This window comes from Nuphar pumila, chromosome 6 (genome assembly GCF_984573655.1).
Source record: "Nuphar pumila chromosome 6, dmNupPumi1.hap1.1, whole genome shotgun sequence".
NCBI lineage: Eukaryota > Viridiplantae > Streptophyta > Magnoliopsida > Nymphaeales > Nymphaeaceae > Nuphar > Nuphar pumila.
In genome coordinates, this window is record NC_143254.1 from 132,369,524 (window position 1) to 132,389,126 (window position 19,603).

At 38.3% G+C, this 19,603-nt stretch overlaps 1 protein-coding gene across 1 annotated transcript; it reads right to left on the reverse strand.

Annotated features, from left to right (window-relative positions):
• Positions 1 to 2,743: 2,743 nt before the first annotated feature.
• On the reverse strand, positions 2,744 to 19,274 carry LOC149836294 (kinesin-like protein KIN-5C). The gene is made up of 20 exons (XM_090009747.1): positions 19,082 to 19,274; positions 16,456 to 16,570; positions 16,206 to 16,335; positions 9,172 to 9,330; positions 8,671 to 9,011; positions 8,444 to 8,582; positions 8,144 to 8,241; positions 7,755 to 7,911; positions 5,913 to 5,982; positions 5,620 to 5,696; positions 4,794 to 4,847; positions 4,610 to 4,690; positions 4,411 to 4,522; positions 4,236 to 4,322; positions 3,957 to 4,132; positions 3,709 to 3,870; positions 3,531 to 3,638; positions 3,265 to 3,423; positions 3,097 to 3,180; positions 2,744 to 3,022 (listed from the first exon to the last, which is right to left on the reverse strand). The coding sequence occupies exons 1-20, from the start codon at positions 19,272 to 19,274 to the stop codon at positions 2,744 to 2,746; spliced, it is 2,781 nt and encodes a 926-aa protein (XP_089865873.1).
• Positions 19,275 to 19,603: the final 329 nt, after the last annotated feature.

A 19,603-nucleotide genomic window follows, 5' to 3' on the forward strand; every position in this document is an offset into this window, starting at 1 on the left:
GTAGCGTTCCTTTTTTTCACAAAAATCGAAGATCTTTACAGATCACAGAAATGTCATGCAATGAATTACATGGTGAATGTGAAAGTATTGTTGCTATAACGCAATAATATAGCACTTTTGAATGTCATGAATGAGCAGTATTGTTTCTCTGACAAATTCTTAAATTTGGAGAATCGTCACAGATCTTTGTGTCGAGATCTTTTGAGTAAGGGAAATTCCTGCAATAAATTTTTAAAGAAATGGAAAAACCTAAAAAAATATCTGCACATACATAATTCTAAAACATATATGAAATGTAATAAACATATAAAATTATTACAATATATTAAAAAATTAAAAAGGCGGTCCTGTTGCATTAGTATCGTGATATTGGAATCATCACATTTTCAAAATAGGCAAGATTTTGAAGACATCGTAGTATTTTCAGATATTAGCTATTTACTCTCGTATGTTCGAGATTATAATATATATATATATATATCATGACAAGATCACAATATTTTCAAAATATCTTTAATATTTCTCACTATGATATGAAGCGCAACAAAATCATTTAATTCATTTGGCATAGGCCAAGAAAAATTCTTTTAATAGATTGCAATTGGCAATTTAAATTGGAGTTTAAAGTGTATTAGCATTTAAATTCATATATAGCTTTCATAGTTAGTCCTATACTCAAATAACTAGAGGGTAGCGATGGTGTAAGTGTTTAAAATAGGTCGATAGCAGTGTGATGCGTTTTTTATTCAAGTTAAATTCTTCTATGACATGTATCACTAATGGCATGCTCAAATATTTTTGCAAATTATCAAACGGTAAATTTTTTTTTCAGACTGGCATGTAAAATTATATGAGCTGGATTTATTCAAACACTGCAAAACCATATCAATATCCAATTGTCATCAATATGACATGCCTTTTCAATTCTCTATCCAATGGCCAGATTCCAATGTGCTCTCTCTCAGCCAACCTTCACCAACTAGGAGTGCAAATGAGTATAAAGTGACGCTTCTAAACTGGATGTAGCCCATATGGTCGAATCCAAATAATACACACCAAAATTTGGTCAGAACCAAAATGAACTATTGTCAGGTCTAGTTGGATCTAAGTGGAAATCAAGTAAATATGCATGTTTGAAACCTGGTCAATCCAGGGTCTAAGCCTACCCATTTCACATATTCACCATGCAAATCATGATATTCAACCAGTTTTCAATGGATCAACACAGTACATCAAATCATATCAAGATCTACAACACTAATGTGAGTTGAGTCATGGATCCAGAACCAAAGCCACTGAAATTTGAATCTGGTATCAGATTACGCTTGACACGATCCATAATTGACCTGTTATAATTCAAGCCAGCATCACAATTTGAACCCTTGTCATGAAAACTACATTCCATACTTCATTGAAATACAATATAATTTTACACTCGCATGAATTTCTCAAAAAAAAAAATGTGTTGCAGATTTTATGCCAACATAGCTACAATTTAAATCACACCTCAAAAAACACACAATTCAGTTTAACTCCTTCAACGGTGCTCTAGAATCAAGAACAGCCACAAAATCCTCAAGGCATGTAAACTTTGTCTCCTTAAGCACACCGTTAACAGCATGGTCTTTCGCATCTGACTCATAGGGATGTTTATGACTAAACTCCTCAATCAATGTATCAAATGGCAATGTCCGCATTTGTTCTATCATTTCTTTGCTAGGCAAGATTACATCCTTCTTTCTCGGTGTTGTTGTTGTTGGCTCATAATCCTACAATGTAATGAGAAAGTGATCAGCACCATCAACCATTGGCAAACTTTTTAGGCATGTCTACACTGAGATGTGTATGAATTATGATGAGTTGATGACAAACCATGTATTTTTTGCAAAAGCATCTTTCTGAATCGTCTTCAATGTCAAGGATAGAGCGACCATGATCATCCTGAAGCTTTGTGAGAGCACTAGAATGAGCAGCTGCAGTTGACAACATCTCACCACATCTACCATGCACATTCTCAGATGAACCTGTTCAACCGATAACAACTGCTTTTAGAAATTCCTACAAACTAACCACAGCATCACACATAAGCACGCACCCTCAATGTGTTGGACAAGGCACTCGGTTTCTATTGAAACATCTTTTTCAGCAGCACTTCGGCTAGCGCATACTTCAGCATCATGCATCTCGTTGCAGTTAACTGCATCCCTGCACAATAATGCCAAAATAACAAATATCAAATTGACATCAAGAAAAAGAACAGAATCAGAACCTACAAAAGCACAAAGGGAAACAGTTTGCACAGAAATATCTGCAAAAAATTTCAAAATGTTCAGCAAAAATTAAGCTTTTATTGATTTCTTGGATAATCTTATTGACACTAAATGATGGCCTACAAAAGCTGATAGAAGTTTTTGAATTTAGGTCAGTGTTCTGAATTCTAACATCTCATAATTGTGACCATAATTTATTTCAAAAAAGGTGGAGTTTGTCACTTCAAATAATTTTAAACAGAGACAGCAGTTTAAGTATCTAATCTTGAAAGAAACTAGAGTAGAAGCAGGTGAATAGCAAAGGAAAAGGTTACATAGAATATACTGCCAACCTTGCAAGAGATTCCACTGCCAAAATATGTTTTATCCCCATCTCTTTAACCGAGTCATAAGTTCTCCTACAGTGCTTAGAAACTGCATCTGTCATACTAACACTGCAGAGTCCAAAACCAAGAACAAACTAATCTTAACACTCATCTTACCTTACAGCATGTAAGTGACATGAAATGGAGAAAAACTCTACAGGAGAATCCTGATTGCACTAACCATCGCTGAAGATACTCCTCCAGACGGCAATGCTTTGCAGCAGAAAAATCTGCAGTGTTCTTTGCATCGCCATCAGCTTGAGCTGCAAACTCCTCCCATTTTCGCTTTGCATCACATGTAACGCCTGCTATCACAGACACATGCTTTTGAGATGATAGCCTTTCCTCTGAAAGAGCATCCTTCAAACTCAGAAGCCTCATATTCACCTGAAACAAAAAGAACCCAGTCAAGAACCATGTTGACAATCCTGCACAAGAGTCTTATGATGATAATTGCATACCAACTCTTTTTTCTGATTCAGGGATGAAGAGATCAGATTGCTAATGCCTTGCAGCAGCTTATCTTCATCCAATCTTGATTGTTCCTGTGCAGTGTGCACCAATCAGGACATGTAACCAAGCAGAAAATCTAATCACACGACCAATGAAATGCTTAGAATAAATTATACCTCAAATGCCGTTTGAAAATCAACAATGCTTTGCACGCATGCCTCGTGTGTTTGGGAAAGATGGATATGAAGATTTCGTGATTCTTCACCCAGCCTCTCAAAAAATCCAGATGTAGTCATAGAAGCTTCTTTAATAAGCTCAATCCTCATACGAGATCTCTGTTGCAGAAAAAATAATGGATCAAACTCAGAACAAGCTTTACAAGACAGTGCCATATCTTGCAACAACTGCACAAAGCATTATTAGGCAACACACGCCCATATACCTCCTTCAGCTCTCTAGCAAAATTGGCTATTTCGCCTTGGTGATTGGAGAACGTAGCTTGGATATCCTTGAACATCTTGTTTGCTTCTCCAGCCTCCACATTAAGTATCTAAACCAAACCAAATCATAGGATTCACTTGGCAAAGAACTTAAACAGCAACGACCAGGAAAATCTTTACCTCTTCAACAGAAGACAAGCTACTTGCACATAATGATGCAACCTCTTCTAGGTTAGAATTTGAATTTGCCTTATGTAGCAGGACGACATTTTGCAGTGCTTCCAGATGAGAAGCATACAAACCTTTCAAAGCCACCATTTTCTTTTTCAATTCCAGTTCAGACTGACATGAATTAGTAATATAGGTATCAAAATACTGAAATGAGTTTCAAAGGGACATTTCAAGGATAAATAAAAACAAAAGAAAACCTTATCATGTAAATCTAGGCAAGAATTACACTGTTTTTCAACAGCTTCAAGATACTCCATTTGCTGAGTCAAGGATGCATACACAATACTCGACAGTTCATTAAGCTTATGTAAATGTTCCATTTTAAATTCATCAACCAATGACCTATTTCCAGCATTCAGCTTCTCCTTTCTCTCTGACAAAAGTATACAAGCCCAGCGAGAAGTTACTAGCATGCACAATAGTGCGAGAACGCAAGTATGAGAAAGCAGCTCCATGAGTCGAAAAAGGTGACACACCTATTTTGGCAAACAATGCAGATACATCTCTTACTGATTTGTCCAATTCAGAGTGCAAGATGCATGCCTGATCAGCTAGAGCATTTTCTGTCCAAAAATATGTAAATATCATCATTTGCTTTTTCTAATGCTCCCAAACAAAAATATTCAAGGACACTATTTAGAAAATTGAAACCTGATTTTCTTTGTTGAGATATAACATATTCTCTCTCTTGAAGAGCATATTGTTGCCTCCTCAAACCCTCCTTAGCCATGGAAAGCAACCTCTTCGTTTCTTCAAAAGTTTTCTACAAGGTCAGGAGTAAAAGTTAATTTATTTAAATGAAGTGTATTGGATGGACTAATCCACTGGATTAAATACTCGTAATAAAAACCTGTGTTGAATCAAGTTTGGTCCGCAAATCAAGAGACTGTTCAGCTTGAGCATTGTATTTCTCTTTCAATTCTTCTATTTGCTTCATGAAGGATCAAAAAGGTATGAAGCAAGTATTGCAAAATTGTATTTCACAATTTCACACACAAATAGTAAGCAAGGATTGACATTAAGGTTTAGCATACCTTCTGATTAGAGTCTAGCATACACTCCATTTGGTCAATGCGCTCAGACATGGCCTGCAAAAAAACAGCCAAGCATTGGATCATAAATAGGATTCTAAAGTAAAAATTGACTGCAATGAACTCATAAAAGAATAAGCATATAAAAGTGAAAGTAAATATTAACAAAACTCGAGATGCATATGAATTGGTTGGTTGTAGCATATTCTCGAATATCATAGCATACAACGCAGAAATTTATAAAATTGACACAGCAAATTTACCAGGATATATATATATATATATACACACACACACACACACAAAAGGGTATCATCGGACCCCTTTCATCGGTCGAAATCAGACACAAGCTCTGTTGAGTGAGTCTTCTTTTTTTTAGTTTTGGACCCTTTAGCAGCGGTCTTGGACCGCCGCTAAAGGTCTGGGTGGAAACGTAAAAAAAAGCACTCCCACTGATCATGCACGCCATCAACGACCGATATGCTCTCTCTCTCTCTCTCTCTCTCTCTCTCTCTCTCTCTCTCTCTCTCTCTCTCTCTCTCTCTCTCTCTCTCTATATATATATATATATATATATATATATATATATATATATATATATATATATACACTCCTGCTAATGAAAAGTTACCACCAGCAGGCCTAACAACTAAAAGGCTTTCTACAATATCAACGTGCCATAATAGCATTGCCTACTGTTGAAGCAGTCGTTAGTGCAACGCAAGAGTTCTGGGGCCCGACCGATACAGGCACCGAGGCACTTTTTACAACCTTGGATAAAATCACAACAGTAACCATGTACCATCTAGAAAAGAAAAACACCACCTACTTTTTTTTCACTTTCCTCCTGAAAGTAGCGCTCCTTAGGAATGAAGATGCCATTTTTCTCCCGAGCAGCATGAACCTCTAGTAGAAAGCAAACAAAAGATTTTGGTAACAGTGAGAGTCTAATAGATCTGTTGGTCTACATCATATAACAACGCCGACCCCGTTTAGTTGGGATAAGGCTTGATGATGATGATGGTCCACATCACGTAACAAAGGAACAATTCTTTCAACAGCACAGAAGCCACCAGATCAACCTCAAATAGCACAAACTAAACTATCAAGCAGCAAAATTACCAGATTTTAGGCGATCGATTTCCCCATAAAGATCTTTAATTAGGGTAGATTTCATCATTTTCTGATTTACCTGAAAATTTTTCACAAAAGCTGCAATTGTCAACAAAGGATGCAAAACCTAAAGCAACAAACAGTACTAACATGGAACTCAATAACAAGTAGTAATGCCAGTATTAAACTATCAACAAGAATATGTCTGAACAATCATTTCCAATTGAAGGCCATGCTGTTCCATGTATTATTCCAAAGGTGCCTAGAAAACTAATCAAATAACATAAAAAAACAAGTTTCCAAGTCCTGAGTTATTCATATGCAATCTCATGTAATTGCAGCGGTCATGTTAGAAGTGAAAAAATAGTTTGCACTTCAACTGAACACATTATGTAGATTACCACGCAATCTAGCAGAAGAAAGCAATCAAAGAGAATCAAAAGAATCTAGCCATTGCATTTGCCGCAGCACGTGTAGGAAAAGACAATGGATCCAGAATACAGAAAGAGAAAAGGATCAATATAGCAGAGAAAGGGATGTAGATAAAGCATAAATTCCATGCAAAAATAAGTAGAAAGATCCAGCAAGAGAAATATAGGCATTAAAATAACAAAACAGGACTTCCAACTCCAAGAAGACTCAGAATTCTAGTTTTAAAAAACAAAAAGGATAAATTTATGCATGTCCGCCTAACTGATCACAAAATTACGTATAACAGCCTGCATTCTCAAACTTTTGAGATAAACGGCTGACCTTTTGAGAAGTTTCTCAAGTGGACGCCTCGGCTTCCCCTTGTTTGAAATAGAGACGGAAACGTTAGCTCTGATATAAAAATACCGATGTACCCTTACTCCTTCCAATGATCAACGGTTTCCTTTATTTCTGTCATCCAACCTCTATAACTCATTTAAGGCTGTTAGGGTTTTTGTTTTGAGGTTCGAATGTTCCTCGCTATTGAAGTTAAAATGCCTACAGCTAGCAGAGGTGGGTGAAGATTTATTGTTAGACAACACCTCTCTCTCTCGTGAAGGCAGTAGATGGTGAGAGGTTTTCTCTTCATTGAAGCTGCTTGCTAAGGATCTATTTGATGTCTTGCACAAACAGTACTCAACCACCATGGATGATCATCCGTGCCATAGATGGTCTTTCGTTTTTCTATTGAATGGGCGGTTGATGGCAACAACCAAGAGGGCTAGTGGGTATTGTTCATTGCAGGGTTGAATGGCAGCCAAAGGAAACCCCGAAGGCAACATCGTCAAGAGTTATAATCTGCCCTCTTATTCACTAGGGGTGCTTGAGAGGATTCATCCTAACACGATGCCCTCAATCCTCTAAATAAATGGCATGGCCATGGAACATGGGTTAGTATCGTAGTTGGCAGTGCTTCACTTGTAAACGAAGGCTAAAAAAAATTCGAAAAGTAAGCGGAAAGGGTATTCTTTGTCATTTTTTATGTTTAGCTAGGAAGAGTTAAGGTTTATCTACAGGCAATTCGATGAAGACTGACAGAAACGGTGACTCGAGCAACTTCTTAAAAGGTTAGGCGTCTATCTTAAAAGCCTGAGAAGGCAGGCAGTTATCCGTATTTTCATGAAAAGTTAGGCAGTTATGTAAATTTTCCAAAACAAAAACACCATTACTCATGATATGCAATATGATTTTGAAGGCAACTGTCAATTGGGACTTGGGACTCTAATCTAGTCACTCGAATTAACATGCGACTTAGAATGAAGCATTGCATTTGGGGGAAAAAGATCATCTCGATTGTTGGAACGAAGAGCAAAAAAAGATTAAAAAACCACTACACGACCAATAATAATTACCAAAGTCAAAAGCAATATGGATTCCAACCTCTGGCCTGTTTTTAATGTTCTTTGCCCTGTGAGCATAGTCCAGAGTACTAAGTGTCTCCTCCAAACAATGAACAGATGGTGAAACCGTTGCAATTATGCAAGTTTTAGTCCTTCCGCCAAGAGAATCCCGTAACAACCTAGTAATCTTGCTCTCTCTGATGGATTAAACACCACAGTCAAGCAGCAGATTATCACAATAGACGGCATGCATGCAGAATCGCAGATGCACACATGCACATGCATGGACACACAACACACGCGTGCATCCACAGAAAGAATACACGTGAACATATGCACACATAGGCAAGCACAAATGCATGCAGGTGCACCCACACAATCATGGACACATAACATACACACGAGCATACACAGATCTAGCAAGTTAACCTGTAAGGGACATGGCCAAGATGCTCCACAAGAGAAGTAATAACACGACCAAGAGTAAGTAAGCTTTTATTGATCTCTCCAGCCTCTCTTGCACGACCCTAGATTTAAGATATCAGAAAGAACAACCACTTCAATTACATAAGTTTAGCAATTTAGGAGGAAAATAGGCAATGCTGGCAAATGATCAACATCCCCAATTCAGTGGTATTTATGCAAGACATTGGCTTTCTACTACCATAGTAGCTCCAAATTCTAATGCAAAATAAATCAGAAAGTGCATGGCATATCCCTCTAATTTACCTCTCTAGCCCCCGATCTTGATATGTTTTCAGATCCAGCAAGATCAACTAAATTCAATTTCCCACATTTGATAAGTTCTTCACCTTCTGGTGTTGCTTCTTTGATGTGAATAGTTATAGAAAATAGTGAATGAGAGCGGCTGAAGGAAACATTTATACAACATTAAAAACAGTGAAAGGAAGCATCTACATAAGAATAACTGCACAGATACTAGATCGAGAATGTACCTAGATTGTTTATTCAGAAGAGTTTCGGCAGTACGCCGCTTGGATGACCCCCTCTCCAGTAAGGAAAATATCTCACTGGCATTTGTCACAATTTCCTCCTCAAGACCTCTAACTAGGACCCCTCCCTTCCCATCCTCCATAAGAAGCAATGGTTTTTTCTGCTTATCATCCGACGTAATCTTTGTTATCTCTTCTGGCGCAAGTAAATCAGTAATCTCTTCATTATACAACTCTAGAAAAGTGACTTTAACACTATACTCGGCCCCTTGGCTCTCCAAGGTGTCAAAAATCTGCTTTACAGCTCTAGGAATTACTCCAGCATCAGCAGGTAGCTCTCCACCCTGAGTATCACAGAAACAAGAAAAGCAATGTACTTTTGTGAATTGTCTCCAAGGAAAAAAATACCGGCGCTGCTGTGATTCAAAGAATCAAATTTGGGACTAAGGAGCACACAGAAAATAAACGATGGCATATGAAGATAACTTTTTGCTTCAAAATTACCTTTGACCTTTTGCAATCACCTTCCATTGTGTAAGTCTTTCCTGTTCCAGTCTGCCCATATGCAAATATTGTGCAATTGAATCCCTCTAATACTTCATTCACTATAGGGACAACTGCTTGTTCATACAAGTCCCTCTGCCGAGCACCAGGACCAAAAACCTACATAACAAAAAATATGTGCAGAAATTATCATTCTTTGATCAATCATACATAAAAAACAAGGAATGGAAGCATGCCAAATTCCAAATGAAAGAGGTCAATATACCAATTTCCCATGAAGCAGATAGCGACAGAATGTATATTAAGTTTGTCAACATAACATAATGACAAAACAATGTATTATACAGTGAGATGCAGAAAGTGATAAATGATGCAACTTTCCTAATCATGTGCATAAAGTGGGCTGGGCAGTGATATTGCTGAACTGGCAAAGAGAACACCATCGACAATGAAGTAGAAAACCAAAAACAGCAAAGAAAAAGAGTAATGCATGTTTAAAGAAGAAAGCCCTTGAGAACTTCCACTAAAGCCTGAAATTCCTTCAATGTAAATTATATATGCAGCTTAATTTGACAGAATCTCTATTGTGACCACAGAGTTAGAAATACATAAAAATGGCAAAAAATCATAATGCATGATTAAAATGTTTGGTATACAGCAAGAGTTTTTTTTTTTCAAGGACAAGAATGTAAAAAAGTTCGGTGATTCGACTCTAGATTTATCAAATGAGGTCAAAGAAGGAGATAAGCATCTTGTTTTTTTCTTGAAAACCGAGATAGGTTACAGTTTGAACCTGAGACCCAAAAACAAGATTTGCTAAAATTTGGATCCATATTGGAGTTTTCTAAGAAGCCTTTGTTAATACAATTTTTTGAGTGATAAGCATCTATCCCACGAGAACAGTTCTATTATCAGCATCCCAAGGAACATAAGGATTCATTCGGTTTGAAAAAATTACTGAAAAGGATGTGTTTCAAATGGAGTTTTGTTAACTATGCTCCAGAAAGGGCTCTGATACCATGAAGAAATATTAGAGAAGAAAATCAAGAAGAGAGACAAGAATATAACATGGTTCGGATCTTGAGATCCTACATCCACGAAAGCAACCATGCTCTATGATTTCCAGAGTTTATTTATCATGACATGTTCATCCTTTTTACAGTGAGTATATAGACTCTCGTGATATACACGAAAGGTAAGTGGATAAAGTATGGCAACTACAAGGATAAGGAAAGATAAATATGGGCAGTCTGTTACAACAGATTTGTTTTGGATCTTCCCTATATAAATGGATCCACCGCCATAACCAGAGCGTGATTGTCGACAACTTATTTTCATCACTCCCCCTCAAGTGGGGCACATGCATTGAAACAGACCCACTTGCTTAATGCCTTCATAAGTTGCCGCTTCGATAATCCATCTACAGCCTGTTCGTTATTGTGGATATAGGGTGTTTGGATTTCTTCATTCTGCACCTTCTCTCGGATATAGTGGCAGTCGATCTCTATATGTTTTGTCCTTTCGTGAAACACTAGGTTGGCTGCTATGTAGATTATTGCCTTGTTGTCACAAAACATAGGAACAGGAGATTTAGAAACAAGCTTCATTTCTGTTAGTAGGGTCCTTACCCAAGTAATTGCACTCGTCATAGTAGCCACAGCTCTATATTCTGCTTCACCGCTAGACCTGGAAACCACCCTTTATCGCTTGTTTCGCCAAGATACCAAATTGCCTGTTACATATATGCAGTAGCCCGTCGTCGATCTACGATCCAAACCACCGGCCCAATCTGCGTTAGAAAAGCCTTCAATATCGACATGATTATTTCTTTTATACCAGAGTCCTTGTCCCAGAGCCTTTTTGAGGTACTTGAGGATGTGATTTACTGCCTTCCAGTGATTCTGACATGGTTTGTGCATGTGCTGATTAACACGACTCATGGCGTATGTTATATCTGGTCGTGTTACTGTTAACTAAATTAATCTGCCGACTAATCTTTGATATCTCGTAATATCAATCGCAGATTCACCTTCTTCCCAAGTTGCTCTTGCTTCGACAGGAGTATCATTTGGTTTGCATCCTAGCTTGCCTGTCTCCTTCAATACGTCCAGAGCATATTTTCGCTGAGAAATGAAGATGCCCTTTTTTGAATGGGCAACTTCAATACCCAAAAATATTTTAATCGCCCCAGATCTTTTATATCAAACATTTTTTCGAAGTAATTTCTTTGTTTCATCAACTTTGACAACATTATTTCTTGTGACTATGATATCATCGACATATACTAAAATCAGAATAAGATCACCACCTTTTCTGTAAATAAACAATGAATTGTTTGCAGCACATCTAGAAAAATCAATTTGCTCAAGGGCCTTACTCAATTTCAGATGTCATGCTCTAGGAGATTGCTTCAATCGATATATCAATTTTTTTAGTTTACATACCACGGATGAAGATTCTTAGGAATGTCCTGGAGGCAGTCTCATATAAACTTCTTTCTGCAAGAATGCATTTTTCACATCTAATTGAAAAAGAGGCCAATTGTAATTACAAGCAATAGATAAAAGTATACGGACAGTGTTCATTTTAGCAACTGATGCAAAGGTTTCTTCATAGTCCAATCCCAGAGTCTGAGTGTACCCTTTTGCAACTAACCGCGCCTTATGACTTTCGATAGAACTGCCGTTGTTATACTTAATCTTAAACACCCATCGACAGCCTACAACTTGTTTTCCATCAAGTAACGTGGTAATTTCCCAAGTGTGATTTCTATGCAGTGCGTCTAATTCTCCTTGCATAGCTTTAACCCACACCAGATCATTTTTGGCTTCATCATAAGTTTCTGGCTCACATTGATTTTCCAAAGCACTAAGATAAGCAACATGACACTTCGAAAAACGATCATAAGAGACTTGTCTTTGAATTGGATGAGTGACCGAGCTATATGTGATATAGTCACTAAGATACCTTGGTGGTCAGATCTCTCTCTGAGATTTCCTCAAATCTGGCTCATGTTCAAACTCGTCGAAAGCAGCAAATTGTTCATTATGTTCTTCACCAATCACCTGTTCATTTTGAGTTGGTTCATCCTGCATAATATACTCTTTAAATGGGATCAACAAATCATCACAAGTGTGTATGTTAGGTAATGCTATCTCCCCTTGTCGACATGCACCGGTTTGCTTATTCTTGAAAAACATATTTGTTTCATCAAACTTAACGTCTCGTGAAATATACATGTGAGCTTCTTCAACATTGTAACATCGATAGCCTTTTTTATTTGAACAGTACTCGAGGAAAACACATTTTCTTGCTCGTGGACTCAACTTATCTCTCTCTGTTTTATCAACCCAGACATATACGGTGCTCCCAAAGACCCTCAAATGTTCTATGTTAATCTTTTTCCCATATAACATTTGAAGAGGTGACTTTCCCTTTAACCGACTACTAGGCAACCTGTTAATAGTATAGCATGCAGTAAGCACTGCATCGCTCTAAAAAAATTAGGTACATTAGCTTGAAACATGAGAGACCGTGTGATTTCCAAGATGTGCTTATTCTTCCATTCAACCACCCCATTTTGCTGAGTCTTGATGCAAGTGTATTGATGGTCTAACCCTGTAGAACTTTCAAAGGCCTCAAAGTATTTATTCTTGAACTCAGACACTTTGTCAATTCTAAGAGCTTTGATTTTTGTATCAAATTATGTTGCCACCATGTTATAAAAAGACTCAAATTTCTCAAATACTTGGTCTTTAGACGTGAGCAAATGCATCCATGTCACTTTCGAGAAATCATCAATAATTGACAAATAGAAGCGAAATCCATTATAAGAAATGATTGGAGCTGGCCCCCAAACGTCTGCATGAATCAAGTCAAAAGGTTTACTAGTAACTGTCTCTAATGTATCAAATGGAGGACGTGTCATTTTAGCATATTGACACACATCACATATATGAAAATCAATTGACATTTCAAGAAATAATTTAGACAAAACTTTATTCGACGGGTGGCCTAATTTGTAGTGCCACATGAGACTACCATTATTCATAACTTGGGTTGTGAGAGTTGACACTTCTTGATCAAGCACGTACAAGTCGTTTTTAATCCTGCCTTCACCAATCATCTTCATTGTTAACCTGTCCTGAAATGTCACACCAGTGGAGGAGAATATAACATTGCATTTCAAAGATTGAGAAATCTTAGAAACGGAGAGAAGATTTGAAGTCAAACCGGGCATATATGAAGCATCAATTTGAGTTTCAAATAAGTCTACTTTACCTGTACCTTGAATTGGAACAAAGACTCCATTTGCCACCATAACAGTTTTATAATTATGAATAGCTTCAATATCATGTAAACTAGGTTTCGAACAGACCATATTATCTGAAGCACCATAATCTATTATCCATACATGTGAACGAGTCTTGGAAGGAGCCTTACCTGACTCGGGAGAGGTGAAAGCCGATGCCTCCACTCCAGACTCAGTAGTGAATGCGCCCTTCTCTTTCCCAATGCTTCTAATCATCTCAGCGATCATTTTCAACATAACCTGATCGCCCTTCTCTTCAACACAAGCAGCCTAAGCCTTACCCGTATCCTTGTCTTTGTCATTTTTATTTATGTTAGTTGGTTTACCATGTAATATCCAACAACAATTTTTAGTGTGGCCTTCTCTCTTGCAGTGTGAACACATCCTGTGTCCCTTACTTTTAGCATATTCAACTTTTGAGCTTTTATTCACAGAAGCAGCAAACACTACTTTATCACATTGATCTTCTGTCGCAGGCTTCTTGTTCATCACTTTTCTCCTTGATTCCTCGTGCATGATGGCAGAACAAACATTGGCCAACAGAGGTAATTCTTTTGCCATAAGAATTTGACTACGTAAATGTTCATAGTCTTCTCCTACGCAAGCCAACAATTGAAACACTTTCTCGTGTTCACGAAGTTTTTTTAGAGCAACAACATCCTTATAGGGACTTGTGAGAGCATCAAGTTCGTCCCACATGCTCTTTAATTTCCCGAGATATACTCTGAAAGGCAAATTATTCTTTTTGTATTCATGTATGCTCTGAGTGAGTTGATACATGTGGGCAATAGTGTTTTGCTCGTTGTATAACTCTCGAGCAAAATCCCATATCTCTTGAGCCTTTTCGAAGTATAGAAAATCTTCAGCAATATTTGATTCAATGGCATTCAATAACCAGTACATAACAATATCATTTGATGATTGTCATTCCTCGTACTTAGGGTCCGTATCCTCTGGCTTTGAACACTTTCTCATAATAAGACCCAATTTAGATTTCCCACTTAAATACAATCTCATTGATTTAGCCCATGAAATGTAATTACTTTCATTCAACAATATAGAGGTAATTTTGAGATAGGGGGTTACCTGCTCCTGCATTACTACCTTCTCATGGGTCGATGCTCCATTGTTATCAGTAGAAGTTGCACACTCAGTTGAACTAGCCATGATGCACCGAACACTTCAACTCAAGTTGGACGTTATAGTCCCCGCTCTGATACCATGAAGAAATATTAGAGAAGAAAATCAAGAAGACAGACAAGAATATAACGTGGTTCGGATCTTGAGATCCTACATCCACGAAAGCAACCACTCTCTATGATTTCCACAGTTCATTTCTCATGACATGTTCATCCTTTTTATAGTGAGTATATAGACTCTCGTGATATACACGAAAGGTAAGTGGATAAAGTATGGCAACTACAAGGATAAGGAAAGATAAATATGGGCAGTCTGTTACAATAGATTTGTTTTGGATCTTCCCTATACAAATGCATCCACAGCCATAACCAGAGCGTGATTGTCGGCAACTTATTTTCATCACTTACAGTGATGTCTGCTTAAAAGCTTCCTCCAAACCAATGAAAAGATGCCCAAGGAAGCACCCTAAGGAGCTATTAGTAATGCATCTATCACTGTGTATATGGCATTCCTGATGAAATAGAATTTCCAAATCCACCCAACATCATTTTTTGTGTATCTTTCCACTGATTGACCCAATTCAATCCCTGTTGCAAAAGAAAGAGAAGTTGGGCCTTTATTAAAGCCAAACTAGTACCAACTTAAGTGTTCATAAAACTAAAGATTTCTAGCCCTTCTCTATAAAAAATTCAATATCAATTCATTTCAATTTGCATTATTTTTCTTTTGGCAAGAATTGCTCCATTATATGTGGTGTAAAATGCAGGACCAGAGAATAACAGAAAAGAGTTCCTTTTGAACTCCCAAGCCTCAGCGACCACATATCAAATACAAACAACTAGAAACTCATATACCTTCATCAGATTTTCTATGTTGAACTGCATTTGGAAGCCAATTTCATAAGATGAACCACAATTCCCATAAAAAGAGCGAAGAAAATAACAGAAACCCTGGAAGAAAAACGAAAAGATGTAAAGTGGAGGGCTCGTGTGCGTCTCAAACAACCCAGAACTGCTGGAGTTTCAGACAGATGTGACCCAAACCCCAACATTCAGATCTAGAACCCCCAAGAGCTGAACTTGAAACACCCCATTAAGGGCAGATGATTATACTCGCACAACATCTCCTATCCATAGACCCACACCCGCTTTTATACAGATATACACCAAATTATCAATCTTTGAAATGGGCATTAAAGTAGTCGATCTTTTAGCGCATTATCAGCATGCCAAAAATGCACACCTTGAAGCAATAGAACTCGCCGGAGGTTGTGCTAAACCTAACAATTCTTCACGCCATCCTCTGAACAAACCTTTGATCGACAGACACCGGAGAAAATTCAATCCCAATTCCACCTACTCCCTTATCTGTTATGCGTCCGTTTGATAAACCAACAACAATAAACACAGCAATCAACAGAATACAACGATGATGGGCAAAGAACCACAAGATCGATTCTTAGGTCGGAATCGCCCAATCGGTGACACAGCAACGCAATCTAAGCAAATAAAAACCCTAATTCAGAAAAGGAAACAAACCAAAGCTCATCAAAGAAAGAGGAATAAAGGGGAAAAAGCCGGACCTTGTCGAACGTGAACACGCGGTCGATCTGCTTGCCGGCGATGCTCTGCGACACGGCGACCTCCCGCTGGTACTCGTTGCAGGTGATAACCTGTGGCGCATTGCATCTCAACTCCTCGTCATTGAACGGCCTGAGAATTTTGCTCAACAAGATCAGAAAACTATAAAACGCAATCAAACCGATCCCGCATCCAAAGAAAGGCATCGAAATAAGCAAAGAGGGAAACAGAAATGGATCCCCATGGCCCTGCCTGCAACGGAGTAGAACCTGAACATTGACCCCCTTCTCCTTCTCATGGCGGCCCGCCATTGCAGAGTGAGAGAGAGGGGGTGTTTGGGGGCGTCTGCTTGCTCTTCTCTCTGTTTCTAAGGGTTTTGGGGATCGATCGAGTGGAGAGGCGCCAGTGGACGAATTTCAAAATTTCGAATACAGGCTTGCTTCTCTTGGAAATGACGCCAATGCCACTCTTCTCGGGGTGGACACTGGGTAATTCATGGCCCGGTCTGACCCAGATCCCGTGAGGAACCCACGGATCTCAAATCCGAGGGAGATCCTTGGATCTAAGATCCGACTATTTCTTATTCCATAGAGATTGGAGAGGGGTGGAAAGAGAGATCCCAAGATCTCTCTCATTTTCCCAAGTAAAATCAGGCTTTTGAAAGCTGGGTGCTGCCTATCCTAACCTAGGGGTGTCAATGTTGGTTTTGACTTGGACCTGATTCGTACCATACCATATAGGGTTAGGATTTGGAGATAAACAAGAAGTTCTAATTAAAATCTGGGTGGGACCTAAGGGGTCTTGGTGTAAGTTTTATGAAATAAATTTTTAAAAAAGAATTTTGATGAAAATGATTTATGCAAGTCAGACACCAAATAATAAAACACTTGTTCATACAAGTGGTGGAGTTCAGGTCGATCTTAGAGAACAGAATAAAATACTTTGTATTTCACAAAAGCTAAATTATTTTTTATTGCCAAAATAAAATAAATTAATTAAATAACTAAAATAAAAGTATGGCTCTATCTATGCGGAGGGCTTACAAAAAAAAATGAATTTATTATAGACCTAATTAATTAAATAAATAAAATAAAATAAAAAGTCTTCAATGCTCGAGCTTTTAATCACTTATTTGTGTTTGGTTGTACTCTTTTGTTTGTTTCTTCGGCATTGATTTTCTTGAAGAGCTTAAAGGGTCTTTTTTAGAGTACTTTTGAGGGTTCACCGCACGTCCAACCGCTTCCATGTAAAACAAAAATGCAAAACACGAAGCAAAACAAAAAAAGCTAATTTTAAAACTAGGGTTTGTCAATTCAAAACAAGAAAAAAGACAAGATTCTAACAAACTTGTAACAAACTAATATGTAACAAACTATTAACTACCTTGAAACAAACTCATGACAAACTAACTACTCAAATTAAGAAACACATGAATCTAAATCAACTAGATTTAAATTATTGGATTAAATCTAACTACGATGAAATAAAACAAATTAACAAATCTAATTCAAGAACCACGTAAACTCAGAAAAAAAACTAGCTAATTAAAATAATGCACTTTAACTAATTTGCAAAAGAGACTTAACTCTAGATAAGGGGAAAATGTGAATTCAAAACTACTTAAGACAAGCTGTCTTAATCTAATTAAACTAATATCAATGTAAACAAGGGGTCACGGTTGAGTACACTGACAGTAAATAAAAGAATGTGAGGTTAACAAATTCGGCCTACTTGTGAACCACTTTAAAACGAATTAAAAATCAACTAAACATCAAACAAAGTAAACCATGTGACTAACCTATGACATGAAACATGCAAGCAAATCTGATCTATTCTAACTAACCTAAACACAAATAAATAAATCGTAATGAATGCTGGAACATTTGAGCGAACTGATAAATCATGAAACTACACTCAACATGTTCAGCGTCAATCACGCATAAACAGAAGTTGCGTGAATGGCGTTGAACATGGCAACACAAAAAAATAATAATGCAATGAACTCTAAGCTACACTAACTAAAAAATTACAGATTTAATCCAAAGATTAACTAAATGACTATTGAATCTGAACACGTCAATTGCACCTATAACCGATTATGCGTTGATCACGCTGGTACGTGATCTGCGTTTCATCGAGGTGAATCGCCGTGTTGCGGCAGCTGGTGATATGATCAGACATGAACCAGCTGTTTAGCAAGGAACACACTGTTTGCTGGAGATCCGATGAGAAAAATATATAACGATATTATCTATTGAGGCAGCATTTTAACGCTGATTCCAGGAACTCGCAAGTCACTCATTCACACAAACTTAAAAATTAACTAAAGCAAAACGACAACTACCATATGATGCAGCGAAAAGAAAGAAAGAAAGAATTATCCAATGTGCAAGAATAACTAATGAAATCAATCTATGCTGAAAATAAAGTGTGGTACCTGCAGTAACTCTCACTAACTACTAAGATTGGGGAGAAGATACAAACCTTGTGATTTGTCTCTGATCGAGGGATTGAGAAAAGGAAGATGGTCTTACACTACAAAAAAAATGTCAATTAGCATCTGTTGCAATTTTACGATGGATTAGCGAGAGAAAATGATTCATCCCTAAAATTGAAATTAGTTGCGGGATTTGCAACGGAATAATATATGTCGCTAAGTAACGACAGATTAGCAACGGACATTATTTCATCGCAACATATGTTCAAACTTAATGACGAAATAACGATGGATATTATTTTGTCGCTAATTAGCATCAGTGTTGGCGACAGAATTGTTTTGTCGCTAACTTTCAATGTAAAACACCATCTAGGGCACGAAATTAAGTCCCTCTCTCTTTCTCGCACTCTCTCACCCACGCTACTCGCCCCGACTACCTACCGCTCTCCGGTGACCGCCCCGCCCTCCGGCGATCGCCCCGGCCACCTCCTCCTCCCTTTGTCTGGCAGACACTCTGACGACCCCGAGAACCCCCCCTTCGTGTCTCCACTCGCTTACCCTGCAGCAATCGGCGACCCGCATCGGAGCTCTGGTGAGCCACCCCCTCCCTAACACCGTCTCTCTCCAACCTCATTTCATTTTTCGCCAGGGAGGAGTCGAGCCTCCCTGTCTTACGAGATGTGAGGGAGGGGCTCGGTCCCCTCCCTGTACTTTTTTCATCGGGGAGGGGCCAAGCCCCCTCCCTGTCTTACGGGTTGCGTTGGAGGGGCTCGGCCCCTCCCTTTTTTTCGCTAGGGAGGGGTTAGGCCCCCTCCCTGTGCTTTTTTCGTCGGGAAAGGGCCGAGCCCTCTCCCTGTCTTGCGGCTTGTGCTGGAGGAGCTCGGCCCCTCCCCTTTTTTCGCTGGGGAGGGGCTCAGCCCCTCTCCTTTTTTTCGCCAGGGAGGGACTGATCCCCCTCCCTGT